The sequence below is a fragment of the Lissotriton vulgaris genome, chromosome 7, assembly GCF_964263255.1.
Source record: "Lissotriton vulgaris chromosome 7, aLisVul1.2, whole genome shotgun sequence".
In the NCBI taxonomy this organism is placed as follows: Eukaryota; Metazoa; Chordata; class Amphibia; order Caudata; family Salamandridae; genus Lissotriton; species Lissotriton vulgaris.
This window is the reverse complement of record NC_141695.1, coordinates 1,523,958,264-1,523,986,134: the sequence shown is the minus strand read 5'-3', so window position 1 is coordinate 1,523,986,134 and position 27,871 is coordinate 1,523,958,264. Positions and strand designations below refer to the sequence as shown.

General features: G+C 43.4%; 1 protein-coding gene across 2 annotated transcripts in view; it reads right to left on the bottom strand.

Moving 5' to 3' along the window:
* LOC147705924 (B-lymphocyte antigen CD19-like) overlaps positions 1–27,871 on the bottom strand; it is a 911,795-nt gene that overhangs the window by 551,968 nt on the left and 331,956 nt on the right. For both annotated transcript variants that reach the window (XM_086928997.1, XM_086928998.1), the window contains exons 4-6: positions 9,129–9,422; positions 8,431–8,538; positions 8,221–8,263 (exon numbers count right to left, since the gene is read on the bottom strand). In XM_086928997.1, the coding sequence (XP_086785123.1) occupies positions 8,221–8,263; positions 8,431–8,538; positions 9,129–9,422 (445 nt within the window). The remainder of the gene's footprint in view (positions 1–8,220; positions 8,264–8,430; positions 8,539–9,128; positions 9,423–27,871) is intronic.

The window sequence follows — 27,871 nt, the reverse complement described above, 5'->3', positions numbered from 1 at the left end:
AATAAACTGCTAAATCCAAAATGTCATCCATGTGTTTGACCACTTCTGCTAGGTGGGTGGTGGAGACCGGAATATTTGATAACACTATGGAAAGTGTCAGAGAAATACAAAAGGAAGCTACCCCTGCTGAGAGTAGCAACAGCAGACGTTAAAGAAATAGCCGATACACAGGGGAACTTGCTAACAGAGTCAGGACCGGTAAGGGAGGTTTTTAAACAGTTCTACACAGATCTCTACTCCTCAGACAGTAGAGTTAGTACAGAAGTGGTAGAAACATATCTGAGCGAGGTGCCTCCCTCTGGGCTCTCCATAATGGAAAAGGAGGAGTTAGATGCTGGATTTCGGGTGGAGGAATTAGTTACTGCTCTTGGCAGTTCGCCCTCTGGGAAGGCAGCAGGGCCGGATCAGATCCCGGTGGAATTCTTTAAAATTTTTCAAACAGCAATTATAGGGGATATGTTTAACATCATGGCAATGGCACAAAAGGGTGAATCCGTCCCTGAGTCCTGGGGCGCAGCGAATATAATCGTAATACTAAAAAAAGGTAAATTAACAACTGAACCAGGTTCATACCGCCCAATTACCCTGCTGAATGCTGACGTCAAGATTTACTCAAAGATGTTAGCTAAAAGATTAGCAGGGGTGATCGAGGGTTTAGTCAGTCCTTCCCAGCATGGGTTTATCCCAGGTAAAGGAACCACACAGCATGTTAGGCAGGTTATCACCATGTTTGATGCAGCAGGTACCCTAGGAGACCCCATGGCAGCGCTCTTTTTAGATGCAGAGAAGGCATTTGACAGGGTCTCTGGGGATACCTATGGTCAGCCATGAGGTGGAATGGATTTGGGGAGGGTTTTATTAAGGCCATACAGACCTTATACATCAATCCAATGGCTAAGATTAGGGTCAATAGGGGATACTCTACAGCAGTCAAGATATGTAGAGGGACCAGACAGGGTTGTCCAACATCCCCCCTGTTGTTTGCGCTATACCTGGATCCCTATCTGCGTAGGCTGGAACAGAATCCACTGATCGTCCCGATGAATATAAACGGCTGTCCAATAAAAACCCTCGCGTATGCGGACGACGTCGCTATTTTGACACCTAACCCCTCCACTGCCATTAGGGAAATCGAGGCAGAGGCAGAACGCTTCGGTCTAATCTCAGGATATAAATTGAACAAACCCAAGACACAGATCGTTGAAAATAATTATTCAGGGTGTAATGACGCTAGGGTAGTTGGTTCAGCCATGTGCTTGGGGGTGGCTATATCAGCAAATCTGGATAGGGTGGTAGAGATAAACATGGCTCCTCTGATGTCAAGAGTAAAGATAGATCTAATAAGGATGAATAATCTACACCTTTCACTGATGGGTTGCACTAATGTTATTAAGATGCTGATTCTCCCCAAATTTCTTTACTTTTTTAGATCGATTCCGTTATTCATTGAGAATAGTTGGTTTGATACACTAGAGACATTATGCAACAGATTCATCTGGGCCCATGGAAAGAAGCACAGGGCATATAAATATATGACGCTCCCAAGAGAAAGGGGAGGGTGGGGTGCACCAGACTTCAGGTTGTACTACATGGCAGCTGCTCTACAGTATATGCAGGGGTTAATAGGAGGAAATGGCCTGGATGAAAGACTTAATAACCTGTCTACAAAAGTATATGCTACGGTCCTAGGGTCAGACGCGGGAAATTGCTTCCTAAACTGTATAGACTATGGCTACTTTAAAAGAACAAGGTTTAAGACGGTTTTAACTGCCGTTAAGATATGGACTGCCTTCTTGAAAAGAAGCAAAATTGGGAAGTATAACAGATACACTAGACTCTTTAGAAACAGGTCGTTTCCCCATGCAATCTTTGCAGATGAAGCAATGTTTGTATGGGCAAACAGTGGAATCATCCAGATTGGGGACTTATTTGATACAGAGGGGATCGTACAGTTCACAGACTTAAGAACTAAATATGGTATTAACAATAGAGATTTCTTCAAGTATCTACAGGTCAGGAGTTTTTTTATGATAAAGCAGGGGGGTCTGTGGGAGTAGGCAGGAATGAGATAATGGAAAAAATCAGACTTTTGGGGGATCGCACCATTAGGTCTTTCTATGCCTGTCTGATGAAAGGGAAAACTGATGACTTAGGAAAGGTAGGCAATAAATGGGCGGAAAAACTCAGTGTAGACGCTGGGTGGTTTAAAAAATCATTGGACCTGGGTCGCACTATACTGTGCTCATCCCCCATGCAGTCACAACACTATAAAACTATTTATTCATTGTATCACACTCCTGCCAAGATAGCCAAATGGGGAGGGAGCACGGGTATAAATTGTCCCCGATGCAACGCTAGTGAAGCAGATAGTATTCACATCTTCGCTACATGCCCTCAATTACACACGTTAATAAGGGATATCGAGGGTTTTCTAGATAGATCCCTGCGGATTCAAATCAATTTTAGCCCAGCTAGAATAATCTTAGGTTTGGGATTGGAAGGGGCTGACATACATCAGGAATTTCTATTTGTGGCAATGTCAGTATATAGATTGACCCTAGCAAGGGCTTGGCTTGACAAAAACCCACCGACACTACAAACCTGGCTGGCTAATCTCTTAAATGCGTATAATGTGGAGAAGAATATTTATGCACGAAAAGGGAAAAGGGGAAGGACATTAGGCCTAAGAATATGGCAACCCATAAGTATTTGGAAGGAAGGAATTGGGTCTGAGGTAGACCCAAGAAGGGCTTAAGCTTTCAACAGTGATTAACTAAGAAATTCATAAACATTGATTGTGGAAATGTGAAATGAAAAGTTTGTATATCTTGTAAAAATTTGTTTATTTAGTTATGAAGCATGAAGTATCAATGCTGAAAATTTTATATAATGTATAAAGTGTGTGCAACATGGAAAAAATAAATATAATAAAAAAAAAAAAAAAAAAAGGAAGCTACCCCTGCTGAATTGGCTAGTTGGGAGAAGGAAGTGGGGAGATTAGACGAAAACAATTGCTGGGTGGATTTGACTGAAAAACAGAAATGGTTATTACCTAATGCATTGGTGAACGCTGCAGTGACCATGGCCCATGGCCCAGCACACACTGGGACGAAAGGCATCTGCGCACTCTTGGACCCTGTGTGGAATAATCCTAATATTTACAAAACTGCTGCCAATTTGGTCCAATATTGCATGATTTGTTTGCGACACAATCCTGGAGGGAGGGAACCAGTCCTCAGTGGAAACTTTGCGCCACCATCCTTGCCATTTTTTACGTGCTCCAAATGGATTATATCCAGTTGGACCGTGTTAATAATCTGAAATATGCTTTGGTTGTGGTATGTGCCTTTAGTAAATGGGTGGAGGCCTATCCGACCAAGGAAAACACTGCTTTGGCAACAGCAAAAGCTTTGATAAAATAGGTTTTCCCGCGCTATAGATTACCACGGGTTATCTGGACAGATAACGGGGGCACTTTAATGCAGAGTTTATCAGTCATGTTTGTAATGGGTTGCAGATTAAACAGAAGTTTCATGCAGCCCGACACCCCCAATCTGCGGGATTGGTTGAGAAATACAATGGAATTTTGAAATTAAAAATGACCAAGATTCAAGAAGGTACTGGGCTCAAATGGCCCGATGCCCTACCATTAGCTTTGATGTCCCTAAGTTTTACCCCCCGTTCTCGCTCAGGTCTATCCCCATATGAGGTGATCTTTGGGCGACCAGCCAATGTTTGGGGTGTCCCGAGACCCAAATCTTTCCGTGATATTGATTACCCTATGATGACGGATTATTTGTATGCTTTGAGTAAAGATCTCCGTTCCATTCATCAACAGGTATCAGCAGTGTTGCAGCCCCTGCTGGAGGGTCTCGGACATCACTTGGAATCAGCACAGGAGGTCCTGGTCCGAAATTATCAGCGGAAATCCAGTTTGGACCCTCGCTGGTTGAAGCTCTACCAAATTCTCCCGGCTATCCGAACAGCGGTGAAGGTGGAAGGCAAGCGACACTGGATACATGTCTCGCACCTGAAGAAGGTACCCCTCCCGCTTCCTACTGACCAGCGAGATAAGGAGGGAATCTTGACTCAGGAGAGTGAACGAGCCCCTTGATTTGTTCCTTTTTCTGATCCTTGGAAATCGGAGAAGGGCAAGGAGAAGGAGTACTGGGCTCGGAAGGGGTTTTGGCATCTGATTCAGCAATTGCCCTGGATTCTGTTACTCCTGTTGTTGATCAACGAGTCCATGATATTCCCATCACGGAAAATGCACCTTCCCCTGTTTTGTTCTCTGATCAGGAAACACCTGGCCATGCTCGATACAACCTGCGGCCCAGAAAACAACGCGGTACCCCAGATGAAAATGGTAGGAGATAGGGAAAGACTTGAGTAATAGGGTTTGTTAGAAACCTTTCTGGGGTACTGAGCGGGACACTGGACTGAACTCGTTGAGAGCTTGGAACATTTTCGGTTGCTCTGTTCAGAAAGAAAGACTGAATCTCTGGAGGAACAAGGCCCAGGTTGTATTTTCCTCAAGAACTGTGGGAAGACACAGCTCCAACGCACGGATTTGTTGTTTGGTTTCTTTTGATGAACGATAGGAGCCTGCCGGTGAAGCTCTAGACGGACACAGGAAAGAAGAACCCTCTGGCAGGTTGGACTGCATTGCCCGAGTTTAGTTTTGGACTTTTAGCCAGTATGTATCCCTTTGCTCATTTTGTCCCTAAGGAGGAACGTCCTTTTGTACCCCGTCATTACCCTGCTTATATACCAGATTTTTCTAGTTGGACCCTTCGTGTAAAAATAGCTTTTGTAATTAATTTTACGATATTGTTTACAATAATGATGAGTGTTTTTATATACTTAGAATTTCGTCATCCTATGTCTACTATTCTGGGAACAATGACCCCAACCCCGGAACATTATTTCTATACCTTGGCCCCCCACAAAGAAAGGCATCGTCAGACTAAGAATGTGTTTGTAGAAATGCTTTATCAAACACACAGTGCAACGAATACCACCAATTGTAGGGGCCTTTGCCCTCTGTAATGCATCATCATGATTTGTTTATTTCTTTGCCATTGTCGTATTTAGGTAGTTGTGAGGCATGGTTTAAATTATTCTCCATGATGTACATGCACTATACGGTAGATACTACTCATTATTCCGAAAGGGACTACGAGATGATTTTAGCATACATAGAAACGCATCAAGGCTTTGACCCAGAGGGAAATAATGGAGAAGGAACGTTAGACCCAAGTGCTTGCATGAATTTGTACACAGAATATGAAAATGTTACCTGGCTCATGAATGAGATCCTGGATTTTGCAGAATTTTATTTCACCCAGTATTTCCAACAATTTAAGCAAAGAAATGTCACAGATGACAAGGCAATCACAATTCCCATACTGAATAGTACTTTAGCCTTTTGTATTCAGGGAGCAGGACAAATCTTAGTAGGAGAAAGCCAGTGTAACTATACTTATTGACTGCGAACTTTCAGTAGCCCTCCATTACTGACCCCTCCTAATGTATATTTTGTGTGTGGAAAAAATGCATATACATGGCTTCCCCCAGTGTATATATCACCTGCTAATTATCATAAGGACCATCAATCGGAAAAGTGAGGGCTGCCCCTCATTAGGTAATCGAGAGAATTAGACACCACTGATATAGATCAAACGGACACTGCGGAGCAACATTTCATTGATATCATGAAGGGAATGTTTCCTATCTGGGGACCCATTATTACTAGTAAGGAAGTAAGGCATCTGTCCAGAGTAGTTGAAAGGGTGATCAATACCACCGCAGGTATATTAACCAATTTAACTGTAGAGCTTCAGGCTACGAGACTTGTCTCGCTTCAGAACAGAATGGTACTAGACGTTATCTTGACTGATCGAGGAGGAGCATGCCGTGTGATCGGCAGTTCCTGTTGTGTATACATTCCTGACTCCACCCCTTCTGTTCATTTGGCTATTCAAAAGCTACATCGCTTAGCATCCGAAGTACATGTAGACACAGGGACCTGGTCTTTGTCTGGTTGGTTCTGGGGCCTGTTATCCAATTGGGGATGGAAAATGTTGATGATATTGGCGGGCATAGCTGGTGTCATATTTACTTGCTGTTTATGTATGCATTGTGGGCCGGCTTGTTGTTGTTATTGTGCTACTAAACTTGCCTCTTCCATAACCACTCCTTCCCCAGCGACCGTAAAGGCACAATTAGTGCAAGAAGAGATAAAAGATCTAATGCAGATCGATGAAGGGATATTTGAGGACTGACTTACCTTTAAGTTAGCTACATCATGCTTGCTAAAAGGGCAGTTCGGAGGGATAAACAGCCAATTTCCCTTATGTTAGTGGTATGGGCTGTACATATATATATATTGTGTTAGCATGATGTATCTATATATTCCTAGTATAGAGGTATGCATAGTGCTTAATCTATAACTTATTTTGCTAGTTAGTAAGGGTATATGCTGTGTGTGTGTTTTGCTTGCATCGAGTGGGCCGAAAACTATACAGACGCCATCTTTTCTTGTCTGCGTTAGACACAAACAGTGATCATGTGTTACCTTCCAATGGTTGTCAGGCCTTAGCTTAGTTGATTTTGATGGAGACCGCTGAATACACGCTATTCTCTCCCTGTGCTTGAACTCAAGGTCGCATCTGGCTGTGGGTGCGAAAAGCGCATTCCTGAAGGCACCGTGTCTGCACTCCTAGGCACCTAGACGAAAGGGAGTCACCCCTCCTGACATTCCTAATAATGACTAAAGCAGAGCTTTGTACTAATCATGTGTGCCATATATGGTCCTTTCCGAGGGCCAAGAGCCAAGTAGTGTTTTTCCATGTACGGTAACTTCATGTACCAGCCCAACGTATATATGTGTCGTTTTGAGTGACAGCCAGCAGTCTTCTCCACGCACCATGAGGGGTGAGGATGGGAGATGCTCCTCTATAAAGAATGTTGTATAATAAACGATTGAACTTTCTACACTGCCAACTGACTGGTTATTTGGTAATTGGTATTGGGCTATTGGTAAGTATAGCCTTTATGTTATTTTATGGTACGTCAACAAGGTGCCTGGTGGGGTAATATTTTACCCATAGGGGTTGATCAGACTATACCTTTTTTTACAACAACCTCTGGACAATTTCATTTCACGATGCACTCACCTATTTCACTACCCTCTTCACGGGACCCGAAACCCCACACACCTGCAGACACCATCCGGCATTCTCTGAAAAAAGATGCCTAATGATAAAGCATGACACCCTTCAGGGTGTGTGAGGGCAACAGGATGCAAGACGTGTCTTTCCCTCTCAGTAGTGGGTCCCATTCTAACCTAGGTCTTTCTTTCTTTCTTCCCTTTTGTATGGGCATCTGGGTATCCTTTGTACCCCGCCTTAAAAACAGTGTCCTTTTTTGTTTTATACTATTATTACCATACAGCTTTACATCTCAGGTTTCTGCTATACATTATAGGCAACTGGAGCTTTGCTCTCGGTCTAGATTTGATGCAACGTCAAACCTCTAGGTGGAAAATGGGTCTCTTCATCTTAAACCTTGTTCTCCATTGCTATGTTTTTGGTGTATGTCTTTTTTTCTGCAATTTATTCGTTGTGTTCTTCTTGATCTCAGGTACAAATATAGCCTCAGCGTTCTTTTCATTAGTTTATAATTCTATCATGTAGGCCTTTGGCCTTAGTTTACAATTGAATCTTTCTGGGACATGTCCTTACCCTACAAATCTACATTCTCTGCATTTTACCTTTATACTGTAGTGTATCCTCTTAATCTTTATCCACTGTCTACAATTCTGTCCTGCTGATCTTTGTTTTAGTACATAATACTATACTCTTTATATCTTAAGCCTACAATTGTATCCTCCTTGTTACAGGTCTCAGTACCTGCACCACCTCAATTTGGTCTATGTCTTTAGTCTAAGATACTTTTCTAGTGTTCTTCTTGATTTCGGTGGACATTTGAATCTTCTTGTTGTTTGTTCTTAGTTTGGATTGTTATATTATATTTTTTAACCTTGGTCTCCAGTTCTTCCGTCATGACCTTTGCTTGTTTAAATCACAACCCTAAATAACTGGAAGTATATAGGTCTCCTAGAAGGATGGTGCAGAATCTCCCTTAATGCATAATCTGGAAATTGAGCATAGAACATGCTTAGAATCTTGGGTGGCATGGCACAGAGCATTTCCTTACCTCCTCGAGGTGGTCTTTTGACGCTTCCTCCTGGCTTTAATTTCTAGGATCGCAAAAAGAACAAAAAAAACTGCTTTAATATATGATTTGTCTTTTATCAGGTAAAAGATGAATCCAATGTATTTGCCTGAATAGCTCTATCAACAAAAATTATTCTTATGAGCTCGACCAACAACTCATACACTTTGGTCTTACTAGGTCATTACTTACGTTTTATGATCACAAGACATATCCCCCAGATAAATGCTGAAAGTGCAAGAGAGCCTCCGGTGCCAGCTATGATTATCCAGTAGCTGTCTCGGAAGATTTTTCCCCACTCTGCAATGTAAAAGAGTGGTATTAGGTTAGAATGAGACTCCTACTTTAATATTAGGGTACTGAAAAGGGTGGGACCAATGCATAGTGTGATAGAGCAATGGATGTATCTTGGGTGCATGTAAACACTGCCAAGAATTGCCACTCTGATAGCCGTGCAGGGTACACTATCCACAATCTTGAACTTATTTATCAGTCTTATCTTAGCACCTATTGAAGATAACCTTCAAAGAGGCACAACCCTCAGGCTCGGACGGTGGGCAGATGTTCTAGGAGCACAAAGGCATGATCAACTGGTTTTAGTAAAGGGTGGTTTTGTTTGTTAGTACATTATATGAAGGGACTCGAGAGTATAAGAAGATTCTTTAATTCCCAGTAATGGTAAAATAATGTGTGAATTGATAGGTGGCCATATTAGTGTCAGTGGGTAGCATGTACTTTTTTGATAAACAATGTATTCGTTTTTCATAAAATGGCCAGCACAAGCACAACTATAATAAGGACTATTCACGTGGATCATCAATGTGTCATGCGTGTCCTTAATAGGTGGTCTGTGGTTTTAGTACAATATGGGCTGTTAAATGAGTTCTTACTTGAAAGAGCAATGACCTCCAGTTCTATAATGTCAGAGTTTTCTCCCCAGCTGCAGTTATACACCCCTGCATCTTCTGGTCGCACAGCAGGTATGAGTAGGTCAATAGTCTTGAAAAGAGCAGCTCCAAGGGGTCGTGCTCCTGGATGAACTTCTATTGTCACACTGAAGTTCTCATCCAAAATGAAACTGCCCTTGACACTTTGCCAGGAGTGTGTTGTCCAGTTACTGCTTTTGGAAAATCCGCATGGAAGGTACACTGAGGCACCTACGGGGAAGGTGAGCACAAGGTAATCTGAAAAGAAACTTACAGTCAGAAGTAGGGTTAACAAAACACACGACATGCAAGGGCAAAATGTAACCAACTATGGAAAGCAGATTTTGTCTTCACTGCACCTCTATCCCAAACCTTTAGGCAGTCTTTGGGATTGTCTTTACAAAACATGACTGTTTCAGACCACAGCACGATATCTGACACTACTATCTTAACATAGCAATGCAAATGTTTTTACGTTACTAGACAATGACACAAACATGTGTTTTCCCTTTGTCAGATATGCCCTAGAAGTGTTTCCGGAATACATCGGAGTCTAGACTGTATGCATCATTTTCTCTTTAGTACCAAATACTAATAATCTCCCATCACTGTTAGATCATGGTGTGTTAAGCTCCAGAATTTCACTCCTACATTAGTAGCCATCAGTATCTTACCTAGGAATCCCACTCACTTAGAAGTTAGTCCTCTTGGCACAAATTGCAACAGCACACATTTGAGTACTCACAGATGTAGGAAGCATGCAAGGCAGAAATCAGCCAAACCATTGAGACAATCCAAAATTAGATCTTTTCTGGATGGCACATTTCAGATCCCAGTCCAAGGTGTTGCCCTCATTAGTAAAACCTCTCACAGACTAGACTAATCAACCACTCTAAAGAAGATCTATAGAAAGTTCCAACTGTTTGCTTGGTACATGGTTATATGCCATTAAACATCATTTTGAGGATGGGCCTTTAGAAAGCACACTTAAGATATCATTCACAAGAATGCATTGTTTTTGCACCCATGAACCCCGATGAATACAGATTTCTTCTGGCTGTTCTCTGCATTTCCAGATGCTTCTGATGCACCTTGTAATCTGAAATATTATCTGTTTGTTGTTCTTGCTCCAGCCTGCCTGTGATCAGTTGAAGTCTGCTGTCTGCTTCCATGTCACTGCAGTCTATTATGTTGTGTTTTTATCTGCCCTTATTAATAGTGGTTCTCCATGTTTAGTTAGCAGGTGTAATTATATATATTGAGACTATGCTATGTAAATGATATGTGTCTAGGCAAGAATTCTGTTCATGGGTAAGCTAGACGCTGCCTCTTTCTGCTTGCTCTGGTGCCAGCCGTTCCCTGCATATTTTGTCTCGTCACTTAACCCAAATATATTCCTAAGAGTTCTTCGCATAAGTGCGACCTAAAATTGAGCTTAAAAGACTGTCATCAGCTTCATCTTCACCTTCAGAATACTGGCCAGGACCCAAACGATTTTGCGTATGTGACATGGGAGCATTTTAGATTGAACCCCAAAGAATTTTAGAAAGACCTATGCCTAAAACATAACTTGGAGATAAAGAACTTGACTAAATTCCTAGGAGGGCAGAAGCGAGCAAACGAGCAAACGACAGCACAGAGGAGGCCGTTAGGGCAATGGCCAATCTAATCACACCCCCATCGTTTCCATTGCTGTGAGGGCAACGGTCGCGCCACCAGCACCCCCCGCACCTTCATCGCCGTGAGGCCAATGGCAAGTGGGGACTACAGCTCCCAGCTGCCCCGGGGACCAGCACACCTCTGATGCTCCCGCTGCGCCTGGAGGCGCTACAAGTACGCGGAGCGCCGAGTGCGCAGTTGAGGGCAGAAGCGAGCAAATGAGCAAACGACAGCACAGAGGAGGCCGTGAGGGCAACGGCCAAGCTAATCACACCCCCAGCGCTTCCATTGCCGTGAGGGCAACAACTGCGCCACCAGCACCCACTGCACTTTCATCGCCGTGAGGGCAACGGCAAGTGGGGACTACAGCTCCCAGCTGCGCCAGGGACCGGCGCACCTCTGACGCTCCCGCTGCGCCTGGAGGTGCTACAAGTACGCGGAATGCCTCCCGCCCCGCGGGATGCGCGTGGGCAGGCGCCGGGCTAAGCCCAGGCAAAGGGCCGGCCGTCTGTGGCCGTCAGGGACTGACAGAGGCTGGACTGGGCCACCTCCCTAACGTGCAAACAAGTGGACATAACTTCTGGAAGGTACTGTTTAGAACCATTTGATGATATACTAAAACATTATATAGTATAAGTTATTTGTTTACACCCACCTGCCCGATTCACCATATTTTAATTGGTATAATTGACAATGGCAAGAAAACAGGGAAACAAGAACCCAGTGGAGAATGCATGCAATACTTTGGACACATATTTAGTCAAAGCAGTCAGCGATCTGTCTAAAGAAATCGACCGCACAGAGAGAAGGTTATCCATGAGTTCCAATGCAGTATCGGGAGATAAAACCAGGGAAGATTTTAATTTGGTTCACATAGAAGATGTTTCTAATACAGGGTCACCGATTATAGTGGGAGACGTAATTATTCACACTGATGATATAATCCATACTAGCCAAGACCACTCACGCATTTCCAAAACACCTTCAATGTCTATATTGGCTCCCTTATCTACTACATCTCCCACACCGCCACCAAAGGTCACAGTAACTAAGAAAAAAGCTACTGACAAGGGAGCTACCAAGTAGGCATGGGCGGAAAATCCGTTCCGCTCGCAGATTTTGCGGATTTTCGGGAAATCCGCAATCCGCGAGATTTGCGAATCTCCCGCAAAATCCGCAAATCCGCGAGCAGCGGATTTTGCTCGCACTGCTCGCACTGTTCGCGTGAGTTCGCGTGAGTTCGCGCCCCGCGAATAAGTGCAAAATTGCAGAAATACGATCTTAGCAAAACTGAAAGTAACTACTTACCAGGTTCAAAAGTTCAGGCTCATCATTAGTAGCCATTTCCTGTAGTGCTTCCTGAGGGGCCCCTCCAGAGTTCAGTTGCCAGTTGAAACTATTATGTGACCCTGCTCTGAACCTCAGAATAGTTACACATATGCCACAAAGGTCCTGAATTACAGCTAAGGGAGACAAGCAGGAGCCAGGCTGGAAGTTAAAATCCATTAATCAGCCCCTAATTCATTATTGTCAGTTGGGGCAGGGCAGGTGTTGTAACTAATTTTGCAACAATGAAAGCACTTAGCAAGTGCAAAAGATCACTAATCAGGGCGCACTAAGGAAGCAGGTGCCAGCTAAAAAAATATTCTGTGACACATTAATCAGCCCCAAATTAATTCAGGTCACTTGAGGCAGGGAAGGTGTGCTTTGCTTTGCCGAAAATAATGTACACTGGACAACCAGAGGGTGTGGTGATGAAACAGAGGGTGGCATGGGTGGGCCAGAGGGTGGCATGAGTAGTCAGAGAGTGGCAGTGGTGACAGAGAGTGGCAGTGATGAAGAAGAGTGTCCCAAACAGGCTGGACACGTAGAAACAACAAGTTCGCGAAACTTGCGACCCGACAGGTAAGTTCGCAATTTGCGAAAGTGTACAAAACCCTCGCGAACTGGCAGAAACACGGGCGAACACAAAAAAAAAAATCCGCGAACGCGAGATCCGCAAAATTCGCTCATGCTTACTACCAAGGCAAAAAGAGACAGAAGACATTTTACTCGCGGGAGTGCAGCAACTTTGAATAAAGAACTGGAGCCTAATGACGTCCCTAAAAATTGGAATATAGAAGCCATTTTCGATAAGTTGGTAGTACTGCTAAGGCCGCTGCATGACAGAATAGATAACATAGCAAAAAAGGTAAACAAACTTAGCGGGTGTCTTGAGAAAATCAATACTAAACTAGAGAAAGGTAATGTGGGTGTATGCAATAATGGTATGGGTGTGCACAAACTGAATACTGACAAGAGCGTTAATATTCCCATAAACAGTATAAATAAGGAATATAATGGGAACCAAATCCACACAGAAACACCAACAGAAAAACCCCCAACAGTTACCTAACAAGCACGGCACCAGAACCAAATGTGAAAAAGAAAAAAGGGACGCAATAGATTTGGAAAGTAGAAATCCCCCTGTATTAGTCCCAGAGGAGCCAGGTGTGAGAAGTTTGCCTGATATGTGATGTCCACTATTCTAGTGGGCACCCTGTATCAGTCCAAACAACCCTTATGGTGATGGTTGTAAAGTCAACCTTATAGACCAGCCTTCCTAGAGGTAGCATGGACAAAGCAGTCTTAGGCTAAAACTTCAGAGGGCATGTAAAGCCAGCTGTTTTACCATATGTAACCCTTGAATACCAAATGAAAGGACACCACACAGGATATATATATATAAAATATATATGTATTTATTTTTAAACAACCCCTCTTAGCTCTTTATGAGATCTTCGGCACAAGCACATAACAAATTACATAACTATCATACAATATGTTGCACAAAATACAGTAGATCCCTAGGGGCACTTCAAACCATATATTAAAATAGTGGTATAAGAACCACGTCACGAACAAAGGAAAGGCCTAGGGCCTAGGGTATGAATGGGGCTACACTGTACTACCAAAGGATAGGAAGTAGGAGGCCCACGGGAGGCGTGTGCAGTGTCTTTACACACACGAAAGTTACCATAGAGTTAGAATGGGAACAAAAGAATTGGAAACTAGTTCTTTTAGGTCACTTCCGGATGGACTAGGAGAAAGCTATTTGAAAGTTAGACACTAGGATAGTTAATACCCACAGGAGCACCGGAGTACTCGCGTTACCTCACCCACAGGAAGCGGGTGCATAGGTGTCAAAGTATGTCGGGTTTCGTCGCTGAATCCTATGGAGCCTTGGAGAAAGATGCTGCAGGCGACCAGGAGAGAAGTGTCCGGTTGGTTCCAAGGGCGGATCGAGGATGAAGAGTACATGAAAGCAGAGGGGACAGAGTCTGGGTCACTAGCCAGTCACCAGGAAGGAACCAGGAAGGAACCAGCCGATGTCGCGAAGCAATCAGGTGATGTTGTGAAGCTTGTCTCTGCAGCCACGTGGACCAGGAGCCGGCGACGACAACCAGGAGTCAGGCACGGACTGTCCCACAAAGACTCTCGCTGTCGGCGGTGTCGGCTTCCGGATTGGGGTCAACAAGCCTTGGCTAAGGCAACCCATGCAGGATTCAAAGATGGCTTTTTAATCAGACCAGCAAGGTCTGATGGGCTGCTCCTTTACAGGGGAGCAAGGTCCAGTCTGGAGCAACTAGACCAGCTGTGTATATTCAAGATTACATTGTCACAGAGGCCACTAACCAACGGGCAAGTGACCGGACAGACGCGTCAAGCAGGAAAATGCAAAAAGGCCCCACGCAGCACTTGTGGAGTGTGGAGGGATGATCTTTGGTGCAGATGATTTTAAGAATAGTGGGGGCGCACCATCACAAGTCCAAAAAGGCAAAGTTTGTATCAAAATTATTCCTTCTTTAGTTATTACATTTTGTGGAAAAGTTCATCATTTCAGTCATACAAGAATCAGCCAACGCGTTTCTCTCCCACATCGGGATTTTCCTCAGGGCAGATAGTTTTGATGGTCAACAATTATGGTTCCGGAATGTCTCTGTAAGTAGCGTAGTGGCAATTGTGTTAAAGGACCCCTGTCACCTTGATTAGTCGTCTCCTGTGTGTATCCGATGGCCTAAATTGTATTTGTAGACAGCCTCGAGTAGGTGGTTGGGAGTCCGCAAGATAGTTGTATACAAATAATGCGGCGTAGGACCTTTTTACTACTATTGTCAGTTAAGTCATCAATGGAAGTGCACACATCATAACCTTGTCATGGTAAGGAAGAATTAAAGTGGATTCTTCTGCATAGGACCTGTTTAAAACAACTCTCAATTAGATCATCAATGGAAGTTCGCACCGCACATCCTTATCATGGTGAGGAAGAACTAAAATAGGTTCTTCTGCGTAAAATCAGGTATTGTCCCTGGATCCGGACAATTCAAACGCGGCGTAGCGGTAGAGTTCGGCGTCTACGGTCCAAATGCAATCGTGCATTTGGACCGTAGACGCCGAACCCTACCCATTGAGGATATTGTATATCAGAAAAGGATCGTGGTCTGGGTACCCCCCATATATTAGCGGGCCGGCCGAATGTGATCTCGTGAGGAGAAAGGCTGGAGCGAGAATGTGGGGTAACCCGTAGTGGCATGAGGGCTAAGGGCAAGGTGTCAGGCCATTTCAACCCTGTACTTTCCTGAATCTTAGCCATCTTGAGCTTAAGAATCCCATTTTATTTTTCCACGAGCCCTGCTGATTGTGGATGTTGGGCTGCGTGAAATTTTTGCTTTATTTGTAAACCATCACAAATATGCTTAACAAGGGCCCCATGGAAGTGTCCCCCATTGTCTGACCAGATCAAACGGGGCAAACCGAATTGTGGCACAAATTCCTTGAGAAGGGCCTTTGCTGTGGCCAGAGCAGTATTCTCCTTGGTAGGGTAAGCCTCAACCCACTGGCTAAAAGCACAAACTACCACCAAAACGTATTTCAAATTATTAACACGCTCCATGTGGATGTAGTCCATCTGGAGCACTTCAAAAGGTAACGTTGGAGGTGCAAAGTTCCCACTCATGACATTTTCTCCCTTCCCCGGATTGTGTTGCAAACAGACCAAGCAGTATTGGAAAAACCGGACAGCTGTCCTTTGTATGTTAGGGTTATTCTATACTGGGTCCAGGAGTCCACAAATACCTTTTGCTCCTACATGGGCAGGGCCATGAGCCATAGTCACAACGGCCTGCACTAATGCATTGGGTAGTAACCACCTCTGTTTTTCTGTCAGATCAACCCAACAATTGTTCTCGTCCAGTTTCCCTACTTCCTTTTCCCATTTCTCTAATTCTGCGGGGGTGGCTTCCTTCTGTAATTCTCTCACAATTTCCATAGTATTATCAAACAATTCAGATTCCTCCACCCATCTTGCGGAGGATGTCACAAACATAGCTGACATGAGGGTCAGATAGAGGAATGTCGGTAAGGTCAATACTTCCTTTTGTCTCTTCCTCGGTACGGTAAATGCAATCATGTGTATCATTGGTAGTTTCACTCGGAGGGAGTGGTAACAGTGTAGCTGGATTTAGTGTTGCACATCGTGTGATCGTGATGTGTGGTGCAAACAATGTCAATTAATACCCAGTGAGGCGTGCACTTGTGAGATGCTGTGTTTATATTTTATTTAGCAATGTGTCCACAGCATGCAGCACCATCACTGTCAGATTGAATTTAGAACAAGTCCTTCCGACTGCCGGATGGCCACCGCAACAGCTGCTGTGGCCCTCAGACAGCTAGGAAGAGCTCTGGCGACATTATCCAATGTGGCCGACAAATAAGCACAAGGTCTTTGCTTACCACCAAATTCCTGCGTTAACACTGAGAGTGAGCAACCGTCAACCTCATGCACGTATAGTACAAAAGGTTTACGGTAGTCAGGAGTGCCCAAGACAGGAGCAGAACATAAAGCAGTTTTTAAAGAGTCGAAAGAGTTCTGACATTCATCCGTCCAGGGGAGGGGTTCATGCACGTCCTTAGTAGTCAGATGCAACAGAGGTTTAGCGAGCAGTGAAAAGTTAGGTATCCATTGGCGACAGTAAGAAGTGATGCCAAGAAAAGCACGAACTTCGCGCTGCGTGCAAGGAACAGATATATTAGAGATGGTAGTAATACGTTCAGGGGTTAGTCGCCTACCCTCCTTCGACAGTAGATGACCTAGGTAGGTTACCTCCAGTTGACAGTATTGGAACTCAGACAAGGACACCTTATTCCCCTTTGCTGCCAAATGGTGTAACAATTTAACAGTGGCAGCCTTGCAGCTTTCCTCTGTGTCTGAAACAATTAACAGGTCATCCACGTATTGCAACAGTACGTTGCCTTGTGGCAAGGCCAGGTCATCCAATAGAGCCTTAAGGGCTTGGCTATATATGCTCGGACTTTCAGTGTAGCCTTGAGGTGCACGGCAGAAGCGGAAGCTTCGGTCAGATAATGAGAATCCGAAGATCTCTCTGCTATTGGGATGGATAGGGATACTGAAGAAGGCATTCTTCAGATCTATGACCGAAAAATACTGGGCAGTTGGTGGAATCATTGTGAGGATAGTGGTGATGTTCTTCACCACAGGATACTGTGGCACAACAATCTTATTAACGGCTCTGAGATCAATCACAAAACGGTAAGCATCACCATGTCCCTGTGTACCGGACTCAGAATTATTTTTCAAAATCGGGAAAATCGGGCTATTAAAAACATTAGCAGCAGTCTCTTCCACCACCCCTTTGTCAATGAGATCTTGAATAATGGACAGCAGAGCCCGTTCACCAGCTGGTGCAATTTTATACTGCGGGATGCGTGGTAATTTCGCGCCAGTTTTCAATGTAATATGAACCGGGGGAATATCCAACTTACCCACGTCCGCATCCCCGGTTGCCCATAGGGTCGCGGGAATGCCATCAAACTCAGGGGGAAGAGGTTTGTTTTTAGCAAAACATTGTTTCATGCAGTCAGCGTAGGGTTGTATTGTTAAATAAACCCTATCAGCGGAGCAATGTATTGTGGCATTCAATTTTTTTTGCATATCCAAACCCAGCAGATTCTCCCCACAATGTGAAGTTAGCAGAAAAGGTGTGTCAACAGTGGCAGGACCAATTGTGAAGGGTAGAGGTTTTGAGATGGGACTGACAACCGGGACTGCCGAGAATCCCACGGAAACATTATTTTGCCCGGACAGAGCCGCCCCTGGAACCAATGATCGAGCAACTGAACTATTCATTGCTCCTGTGTCAATTAGGAAATTCTCAGAAGTCCCCATCAATTCCCCTTTTACATAAGGTCCCTGTTGATTGACCGGGATCGACACTTGGCCCCTACTCTGTCCCTGGCTGTCCTATGCGTGGACATACGAATCCTGATCCTCAAACGCGTAATCCTCATGATAATATTGCTTGCCTTGGTGACCATCGAAATGATTTCATTCATACTTGCCTGATCCTTCCTCTCTGCGCATATCACTCCGATCGGGGCCGCCTCGTCCTCGTCCCCGCCCTCGGACCGCACCGTTCTGGGAAAGCAACAACGGACACTGTGCTTTCCAATGTCCTTCCTCTCTACAATATGAACATTGGTTTAACCCTACTGTCGGAGCCCCGCCCGTACCTCGGCCTGTGCCCGCCCCTCTGGACATGGGCCCTCTGGCCCCTCTCCCCCCTCCTTGTCCTCGGACAACTTGCTGGAGCAGCACCCGAGTTTTGAGGTCTTTGGCCTTTTTCTCTACCTTATCCTTGCTTTCCTTTTCTCTATGCTCGTAGTACTGAGCCATACTCAAAATTACAGAAGGGGTGGAGGTAGTCCAGGTACTTTCTGCAGCCTGTAACCACGCAGAAATCTCCAGGGCCAAGTTCGTTATGAACCTGTTCACAAACAATCTAATTCCACCCTCCGTGGCCAAATCTTGCCCACTAAAGTCAATGAAGACTCCTTCGAACCTAGTGAAGAAGTCAGATACACTTTCATCCTTTTTCTGTCTACAAGCTGTCAGTTTATCCCAGTCAACTTTTCGTGGAGGTATCAAAGTGTGCATATATGCTATTATTTTTGCCGGCAGAGAAGTTATTTCATTCCCAGGCTTATCTCCTGGTTTACGATCTCGGTCCCAACCTCTCAATTCTTTCCAGGTCCCCCCTAGTTCAGCATGATCAGCGTCTTGTACCTGCCGCCATATATCAACGGGAACTAGTAACCCGAAGAATAACTCGACATCTGCCAGGGTCATTACAGCAGAGGCCGCAGCCTCGGTCAATTCTTTATAGTAGGTGGTGGGATTCTTACGGGGGTCAGGTAGTTGGGATTTCAGAGCAAGGACTTCGCTTCTTTTCCATGGAGTGTATACCCATTGCTCCTGAAACCGGGTATCCACCCGAGCCCGTATTACCCGCTGGGCATCATCGCGTTCTTCGGAAATTTCGGGATGGTAAATAGGGTGCACCTCTCGCATGGGATGTTGAGAAGTCCAAATGGAGCTCTTTAAAAACATCCTGCCTCGATATTCAACCATGGTGTCTTCATTCTTATACACATCCTGTGGATCCATGTTGAATTTATGGGACCAATCTCGGATGTTATATAGTATCTGAGGGGCACTTCCATTGTCAAAGCTGACTTCCCAAGCTCCTATAAGGGAATCGGACATTTGGAACAACACGTGTTGCTGCATTACCGGCTGTAGATCCTTGAGAGTGCTCCATATGTCGGCTACAGTATATATATCGTTCCGCATCCATTTGGCGGCCTGGTCTGCTAATGCTTCCTTTTCGCCATACTCCACAGATGACCTAGTGAATAGTCTTTTTACCGTCCAAACCTCCCGGTCCCCCTTTTGGTGTCTGTCCCGATTCTCCGGGCGTTGTGCTGGCTGATTGGGAGGTCCATACGGGACTCGGGACACTTAACAGTGCATGAGGTGTTTCCAGGGTATGCCTGGGATCAGGGATGAGGGTGGCCTGGTCTCTCACTGAGGTAGATGGGGCACTCGCATTCCCCTGGAGGGTGAGAGAGCCGTGTTCCTCCAGTGCGGAGGCTTGGGGCGCAGCCACCACTTGAACGGGTACCGCAGGGTATATGCGCTGTGGAGCATACGGTGGGGGAGGTCTTTTATCTATCAGATCCTTTATCTCATCTTCGGTCTCATTTTGTGCTACATAACTCTTATCCACCTGCAACCTAAACTTCCTATCTGCGTACTCAATATTTTTCTCTGTCTTATTTTTGTCATGTGCAATGGCTTGCTGTATTTTTAGGAGTTTCTCGGACCCAATGCATCTCCTCTTTGCCTCTTTCTGCAAAATGTTAAGGGTGTCAAACATAGCCTGTCTACTGCGCTTAGCAAAGAGACGCTCTTGTAAATACTGAATCTTTTTCTGGTCAAAAGACCCAGTTTTTGGCCACTGTAGTTCCACATTATCTTTGGTGTACTTATGCCATAAGGTATTAAAAAGAAGGGGACCTATCCCATGCTTGCAATACATATCATGGCTGGGTGTTCCCTCTGGAGGAGCTGGCTGGCTTTCGTCCAACCTCGTGCTCCCTCGGTGAACACAGCCAAAGCATAATTTACTAAAACACGGCATTGCCCTTTTCTACCTAATTTGAGCTGAAAAGGAATCAAGGATTATTGTTCATCGATGATCATTAATCATATCACTCTCATACACATGGCCATGTTTTCATTCAAAGTCACTCTTTCATTGCAAAACAAACCTTCAATTTGACATGAAAACGAAAACACAGATATTTGTGAACGTAAAACGAAAACACAGATATTTGCAAACAAGAGGTGGAGCCCGTTGACTCCCACCTGTGAAGAACCCTTTTTCAAATATTCAAAGCTGCAAAACGTCTTCTGACAACAGGCTTGTCCTTAGACTGCCTAGAGATAGCTACACAGGTTTCTAAACCACAGACCGACCTACAGGCCATCCGACAGCATTCATGGTTCACCTCCGGGACTATGCTGGCTAAGCCCGCTTTTTCAAGTGCCGCTCCAGATCTGTCCGGGTGCTACCCAATCTCAACTGCCGGCGTTCCAGAGAGCAGTCTGGCCGAGTGAGAACCGCAATTCCCACAAAGGCGTCTAGTCTCTATCTCCAGTTACCCTTTACAAACCAAATCAGAGGCATCTGCACGTGCAATTTCAATGTTGCCCCGTCAGACCCCCTATTTCCAAAGTTTCTCCGTGACCACAGGTCACCAAATGCCAAGTACCAAGTCCAAAATTGCAAAAAACGTTATCCAACACAGAACGAGACAAGACACTCACCTGGTGCACCAGGTCAGATTGTACGTTCTTCACTGCCAACTCCTGTTAAGGCCAACGTGGCTGGTTCTCGGGTTACACCCGAAGGACTCCGGCGTGGGGCCACTAGCAGCTGGGGTTCTCGCGATCGGGAGAGCGGAGCAGACCCCGAATTCTTCTTGGTCTATTCTTCAACCCTCTCGATCAAGATCACCCCTTTTAATGTCCCGCTTCTCTTCTGATTACAGAGGGAAGACCCCAACGCGGAGTCCCGGCAGAGTCGCCAACTGAAGTACCGAAAAAAAAAAAAATTACCACCTCCCAATTAGAGCTATATTCACAACCAATCCCATTCCCATTACCAATAATCAGTTGGTTGGCAGTGTAGAAGGTCCAATCGTTTATTATAACAAACAAACTCTGCCAGAGGAGTTCCTTGCGACCTAACCCCACAAGGTCCGCATTGTCAGAACATCACATATATACAGTTGCATTCTCGAAACCGCTACCCAAGATGGAAAAATACAAGTTGGTACAGGTTGGTGCAGGGGGAAAGACCATATATGGGAGACAAAGCGCTCTTGGTTTAGCTCATCCTAGATTAGCAAGGTCGTACGGGTGACTCCCTTCTGCTAAGTCCAAGACAGTCCGCCCGCACCCCTCCCGGAATGTGCCTATCGGGCCTCCTCCTGCTACCTATAACCTTGACAGGCCTAACGAGCTGAGGCAGCAGTATTGCAACAGTTGGGCTATTTCTCAGGAGAACGACTTCGGTAGAGAAAATGAATGGGGTCTGCTAATGTAGGACTTCGAGTGAGGCCACAAAATGGCGTCGGTCAAGTCAAGCAAGTGTAAAACGTGCAAAGCAGTGTATGTTAGAAATCTAAATTACTGCAATTCTGGTTTATGCTAGTGTTTGCGTACTTATGGTAAGTAATTTAGATACATCATGCTAATTCTAAAACATCGATTATATGCTTCACATAACCGGAAATCAATTCCGGTTCCTCATCACTCTATATTGTGGCATGTACTTCTAGACGCAGGCGCCCCCAAGGAAATTGTTTATTTTCTGGCTAGGGTATACGAGAGGTTGTCCAGCAAAGTGCGCTATGGTTCTGCAGGCGAGTGTACTTTCTTGTTTAAGGTGAAAAGGGGCATCCACCAGGGATGTGTACTTGCGCCTTTTCAATTTTCATTGTTTATTAACCATGTGGACAGTACACTAAAACAAATTCCTGCTGATGCACCCTCTATCGAGGGCAAGTCTGTCCTCATTTTATTATATGCAGATGATGTGGTTTTAATTTCACGTACCCCTATTGGCCTCCAGCGTCTTATAGACCATTTTACATTTTTTATTAATTGCAGGAAACTTCGAATAAATAAGACAAAGATATTTGTAATGCCATGTGGGAAACCAATAACTAAACCAGGAAAGGCCTTTTATTTAGAAGGAACAAAAAGGCAATCAGTTAAATCTTTTTGCTATCTTGGGGTAACTTTTGCAGGAAACGGGAAATGGTCACATGAATATGTTAACATCCGCCATAAAATGAGCAGGAATGTAAACAGCATTTTCCGCTTTTCTGCAAAAGTTGGTGCACGAAGACTTAAAGATATGGTGACTATATAGAATGCCAAATGTGTATCCTCTGCACTATACGGTGCAGGAGTCTGGGGCCACCACTTTGAACAATCACTACAGCAGGACGAAAATATATTCATTAAACGCATGCTGTGTGCCCCATCGTCGGCTTCAACTGAAATAATACATCAAGAAGTAGGTTTAAAATACATTTTAGATTTGGCAGGACTTCGTCCCCTTCTATTATGGCGTTCTATCTGGGCAAAATCCGAAACTGCATTCACACAAAGTATAATAAAGGATTGTTTTAAACTCGACCACAACTCACGTATCCCGTGGCTGAGCCATATTCGACATTGGTACAGTCTTTTATTTAACTGTGACATCTTTAGTGAACCTGAGTATGCAGCTTCAATTTAAAAAAAAAGAGCTTAAAGAAGCATTTTTGGCCCATAAAAACGAGTCAAGAGGAAAATTAATTAAGTCCCAGCATACTGTTGTGTTTTATAAAGAACTGAATCTTACAACAGGTTTTCAGCCATATTTGGACAAAGTAACCATATCTTCCCAACGTTTTGTTTTAACACGTTTACGGTTAGGGATTGTACATCATTTAGTGGCTTTCCCGGTCATGAAGAGAAGTATGAATCTAGTATGCCCATGTGACAATACATCTATGCAAAATTCCTGCCATTTGTTATTGTTCTGCAAATTTTATCATTTTTTAAGGAAATATTACTTGAAGCCATTGTTTTTAAAATATAACGTTCAATCCAGTAAAAATGCTTTGAGAATGCTATTTTTATTGGAAAGCCCGGATGTCTGCTTCTTTGTAGCATCCTACATTTTAAAAAGTATTGCCGCTAGGAAATCAATTGTACTTTAAAAGTGATATAATTGGGAAATCCTTTTATATTTATTTATATATAAGGTTAATATTCGCAATTGCAATCATGAACTGTATGCACTATTCACTCTACACCTGACACTTTAGCGTATTTTACACATGCTTCATTATTTGCTAGCCCCCATTTGCGGTTTTATCAATTTGATACCTTATATAATCAAAAGATTATTTCTGTTTGTACGGTATTTTTTATAAAGATTAATTATTTGTATATATGATTTTTTTTGACAAGGTACTGTATGCAAGCACAAGTCACTTTACTGCGTTACTTGCACATATCGGGCCCGATTCACAGAATGAACTTAAGAATCAATCCTAAACTTACTACTGTTTTGATATTCACAGATTGCACTTACTACTTTTGGTATTAACAGAATGAACTTACTACTTTTGGCATTCACAGAATGCACTTACTACTTTTGGTATTCACAGAATGAACTTACTCATTTTGGTATTCACAGAAGTTAGGACTACTAACTTTAGGACTCCTAAATGCCTTCTGTGAATACCGAAAGTCTTAAAATTAGGATTTTTCTCAATTTAGTAGTGGTAAAGTTAGGACTCCTAACTTTAGGACTCCTAAATGCCTTCTGTGAATACCGAAAGTCCTAAAATTACGATTTTTCTCAATTTAGTAGTAGTAAAGTTAGGACTACTAACTTTAGGACTCCTAAATGCCTTCTGTGAATACCGAAAGTCTTAAAATTTGGATTTTTCTCAATTTAGTAGTAATAAAGCCTAACTTTACTACTACTAAATTGAGAAAAATCCTAATTTTAAGACTTTCGGTATTCACAGAAGGCATTTAGGAGTCCTAAAATTAGTAGTCCTAACTTTTGCTACTACTAAATTGAGAAAAATCGTAATTTTAGGACTTTCGGTATTCACAGAAGGCATTTAGGAGTCCTAAAGTTAGTAGTCCTAACTTCTGTGAATACCGAAATGAGTAAGTTCATTCTGTGAATACCAAAAGTAGTAAGTGGATTCTGTGAATGCTAAAAGTAGTAAGTTCATTCTGTGAATACGAAAAGTAGTAAGTGCAATCTGTGAATACCAAAACAATAGTAAGTTTAGGATCGAATCTTAAGTTCATTCTGTGAATCGGGCCCATCGTAACTGTATCCTGCAAATTCACTTGTCTTAGTCTTCCCACTTAGTCCATTGTATGATATGAAATTGAAGTTGTGATCCTTGTTTTTATGTATGCTTATATGGTTGTTTCATTACACCGAATAAAGCTTTTGAAATTGACTAAATTCCTAAAACCATGTTCTTAAGTTTTAACCTCATGACTAATGCCCTACAACACACAGAATATCTTAATAAAATTGAGATCTAAAGGGATGTTGACCTAAATCTAACACAGTTCTCCGGCAATGTGCAGTTTTAGTTATATATAATTTACATTAAATGCATTCTTTAGATATCTCAAACCTGAAGAGCTGTTATTATGCTCCGAGGCAAAGAGTCTGCAAAGTCTGTCTTATGACATCTAGCCCAGATTCAAATAGGACTCTGCCTTATGAGGCTATTGATCTACACTCAGTGAACCTTCTGAATCATGCGGCCATAAGGATGTTAATAATTTGCTAGCCCCCATTTGCGGTTTTATCAATTTGATACCATATATAATCAAAAGCTTATTTCTGTTTGTACGGTATTTTTTATAAAGATTAATTATTTGTATATATGATTATTTTTTACTAGGTACTGTATGCAAGCACAAGTCACTTTACCGCGTTACTTGCACGTATCGTAACTGTATCCTGCAAATTCACTTGTCTTAGTCTCCCCACTTAGTCCATTGTATAATATGACATTGAAGTTGTGATCCTTGTTTTTATGTATGCTTATATGGTTGTTTCTTTACACCGAATAAAGCTTTTGAAATTGACTAAATTCCTAAAACCATGTTCTTAAGTTTTAACCTCATGACTAATGCCCTACAACACACATAATATCTTAATAAAATTGAGATCTAAAGGGATGTTGACCTAAATCTAACACAGTTCTCCGGCAATGTGCAGTTTTAGTTATATATAATTTACATCAAATGCATTCTTTAGATATCTCAAACCTGAAGAGCTGTTATTATGCTGCGAGGCAAAGAGTCAGCAAAGTCTGTCTTAATGCATATAGCCCAGATTCAAATAGGACCCTGCCTTATGAGGCTATTGATCTACACTCAGTGAACCTTCTGAATCATGCGGCCATAAGGATGTTCACATAGATTCAGAGTTTCCTGTGACCTCCCCTTCTAGAATTTAGCTCCAAAGTCCAGAAGATCTCTAGGAGCAAGTTACACAATTAAAGATTCACTAAACATGATACTCTGCAGAGGCTTTCTGGTCAAAGAAAGATATATATTACTGGTGCCACCATAATGAGTCTTCATTCTTCCCCAGTTTAAAGTAGACATGGTTTTTCTATTAGCTCCTCTCCTTAGAAAATGTGGGAATTTTATGTGGTGTTTTATGAGATGACGTGCAATGAAAGTGATTATGATTCAAATAATCTATGAATAAATCCCTGAAAAATATGCAGTACTCCTTCACATTAGGAAAATCACATTTGACATCCTTTGTGATGAACTATCCATCATAGAAATGGATAAGCATGCTGGTACCTTGCCTCTGTGTGCATTATCAGCCGTATCTTTGTTGCTTCTAGCTTTCTCCCACCGTTTCTAAATCCGTACAACTACATAATTGAAGCGCCAAGGCCCCCCAGGGTAAACCCGCCCTTTACAGATTTTTAATATAACTTTTGGGCAGGTGCATCACTTTCTCCTGAGTCGTGCCTGGTCATGCCAGATTGTGCCCGGGTCATGCCTAGGTCGCTCCTGGGTTCTGCCTTGGATAACATTGGTGCAGGTTGTGGTTGCACAAATGTGTGTCACTGGGAACCTGGGACAAGTGTGTCTGGGTTGATTAAATTGGCCCTGCCTTCAGATCACCCAGCCTAATATGGAACAGTCATAGTGCAAATCCTGGTCTCTTGTATCATCAGAATAATGCAGATGGCAGACAAATATCTTTGTTTTTGTACCTGGTGGAGGTGCCTTAAGGTTAAGGACCAATTATGACAGTGTTTGAGCAACAGAAGTACTGCTTGAGGAACACTGTGTTGCTGTGGGCTACCCCTTTTCTGGTATCTAAAGGGGGGGGGGGTAGCCAGGCTTCAGTGTCTCAGCTGCAACAAATAGGGGTCCTTGTCATGCCTCTCTGACTCCCAGATGGTCTTGGAAAGTTGAAGAAGGGTATATAAGAAACATGTAAGAAACTGGTGGACTGCAACAGAAAAAATTGCAGAGCGGAGAGTGGAAAGTAGAGGGCTCAGCACAGTTGCAATCACTGGTTTCTGATACATGCCTGTGGGGGTGAAAGGCATCATTTAATCAGGTTTGTGGGTCCCTTTACCTTAACTAATGACCCTTACTTTCTACCCTTTATCTTCTAACCCTCCCTGTCAACCCTTTATCTTTTAACCTTTATTTCTTACTCCCTTTTGAGGGCCATAAACACAGGTTTCAGTTTTCAGCATGTAGGGTGCTATAGGTTGATATATCCATTATTATTATTATTAATCATTTATAAAGAACAACTATCACCCAGCGGGCATCTTGGTGCTGAAAACTATAACTCAGAAGAACTTCTGTTAAACAATGACACCTACAGCTATTTAGCTACAGCTGTCCTTTTCTGGGGAATAGCCATGTCTTTAGGTTTTTCCTGAAACTTAACAGTTTTGTATTGGTTCTTAGATAGAGTGGCATGTGGTTCCGTAGTTGAGCAGCTCTTGGCGTAGAATCATTTACCTTCCTGTTGTATCTTTTTAAAAGGAGGCACAGATACCAGGTAGGCATTGGATGATCTCAGCTTTTATGCTGGCCTCTAAGGTTTAAACTTTTGTTGTGGAGACTTAGGTCTAGTGCAATTTAATGCCTTTTGTGGGATGCAGAGCACCTTAAACATGAACCCTTCCTTTACAGGGATCCAGTGGAGTTCCTACATTATTCCAGTTGCAGAATTTCTTCTCCCTTTGTTTAGAGCTAGCTTGGCAGCCATAATCTAGATCCTTTGAAGCCGCTTGAGCAGATAGTCTGAACAGCCTAGAAGTAAGGAGTTGCAAAGTCCAGTCTGTTCAGTATAGTTGCCTGTACCACAAGTCTCCTACAGGGCTGTAGAAGCATAGGGGCAATGTTCTTTACGTTTCTTAAGCGTCCATGACATACTGCTACCACTTTATTGACGTGAGTCTCCATTGAGAAATTCTCGTCAAATTGAAGTCCAAAATTTCGTATTGAATCTGTCCAGAGCTGACTTCATTGTCGGTGGCTGGAAGTTGGA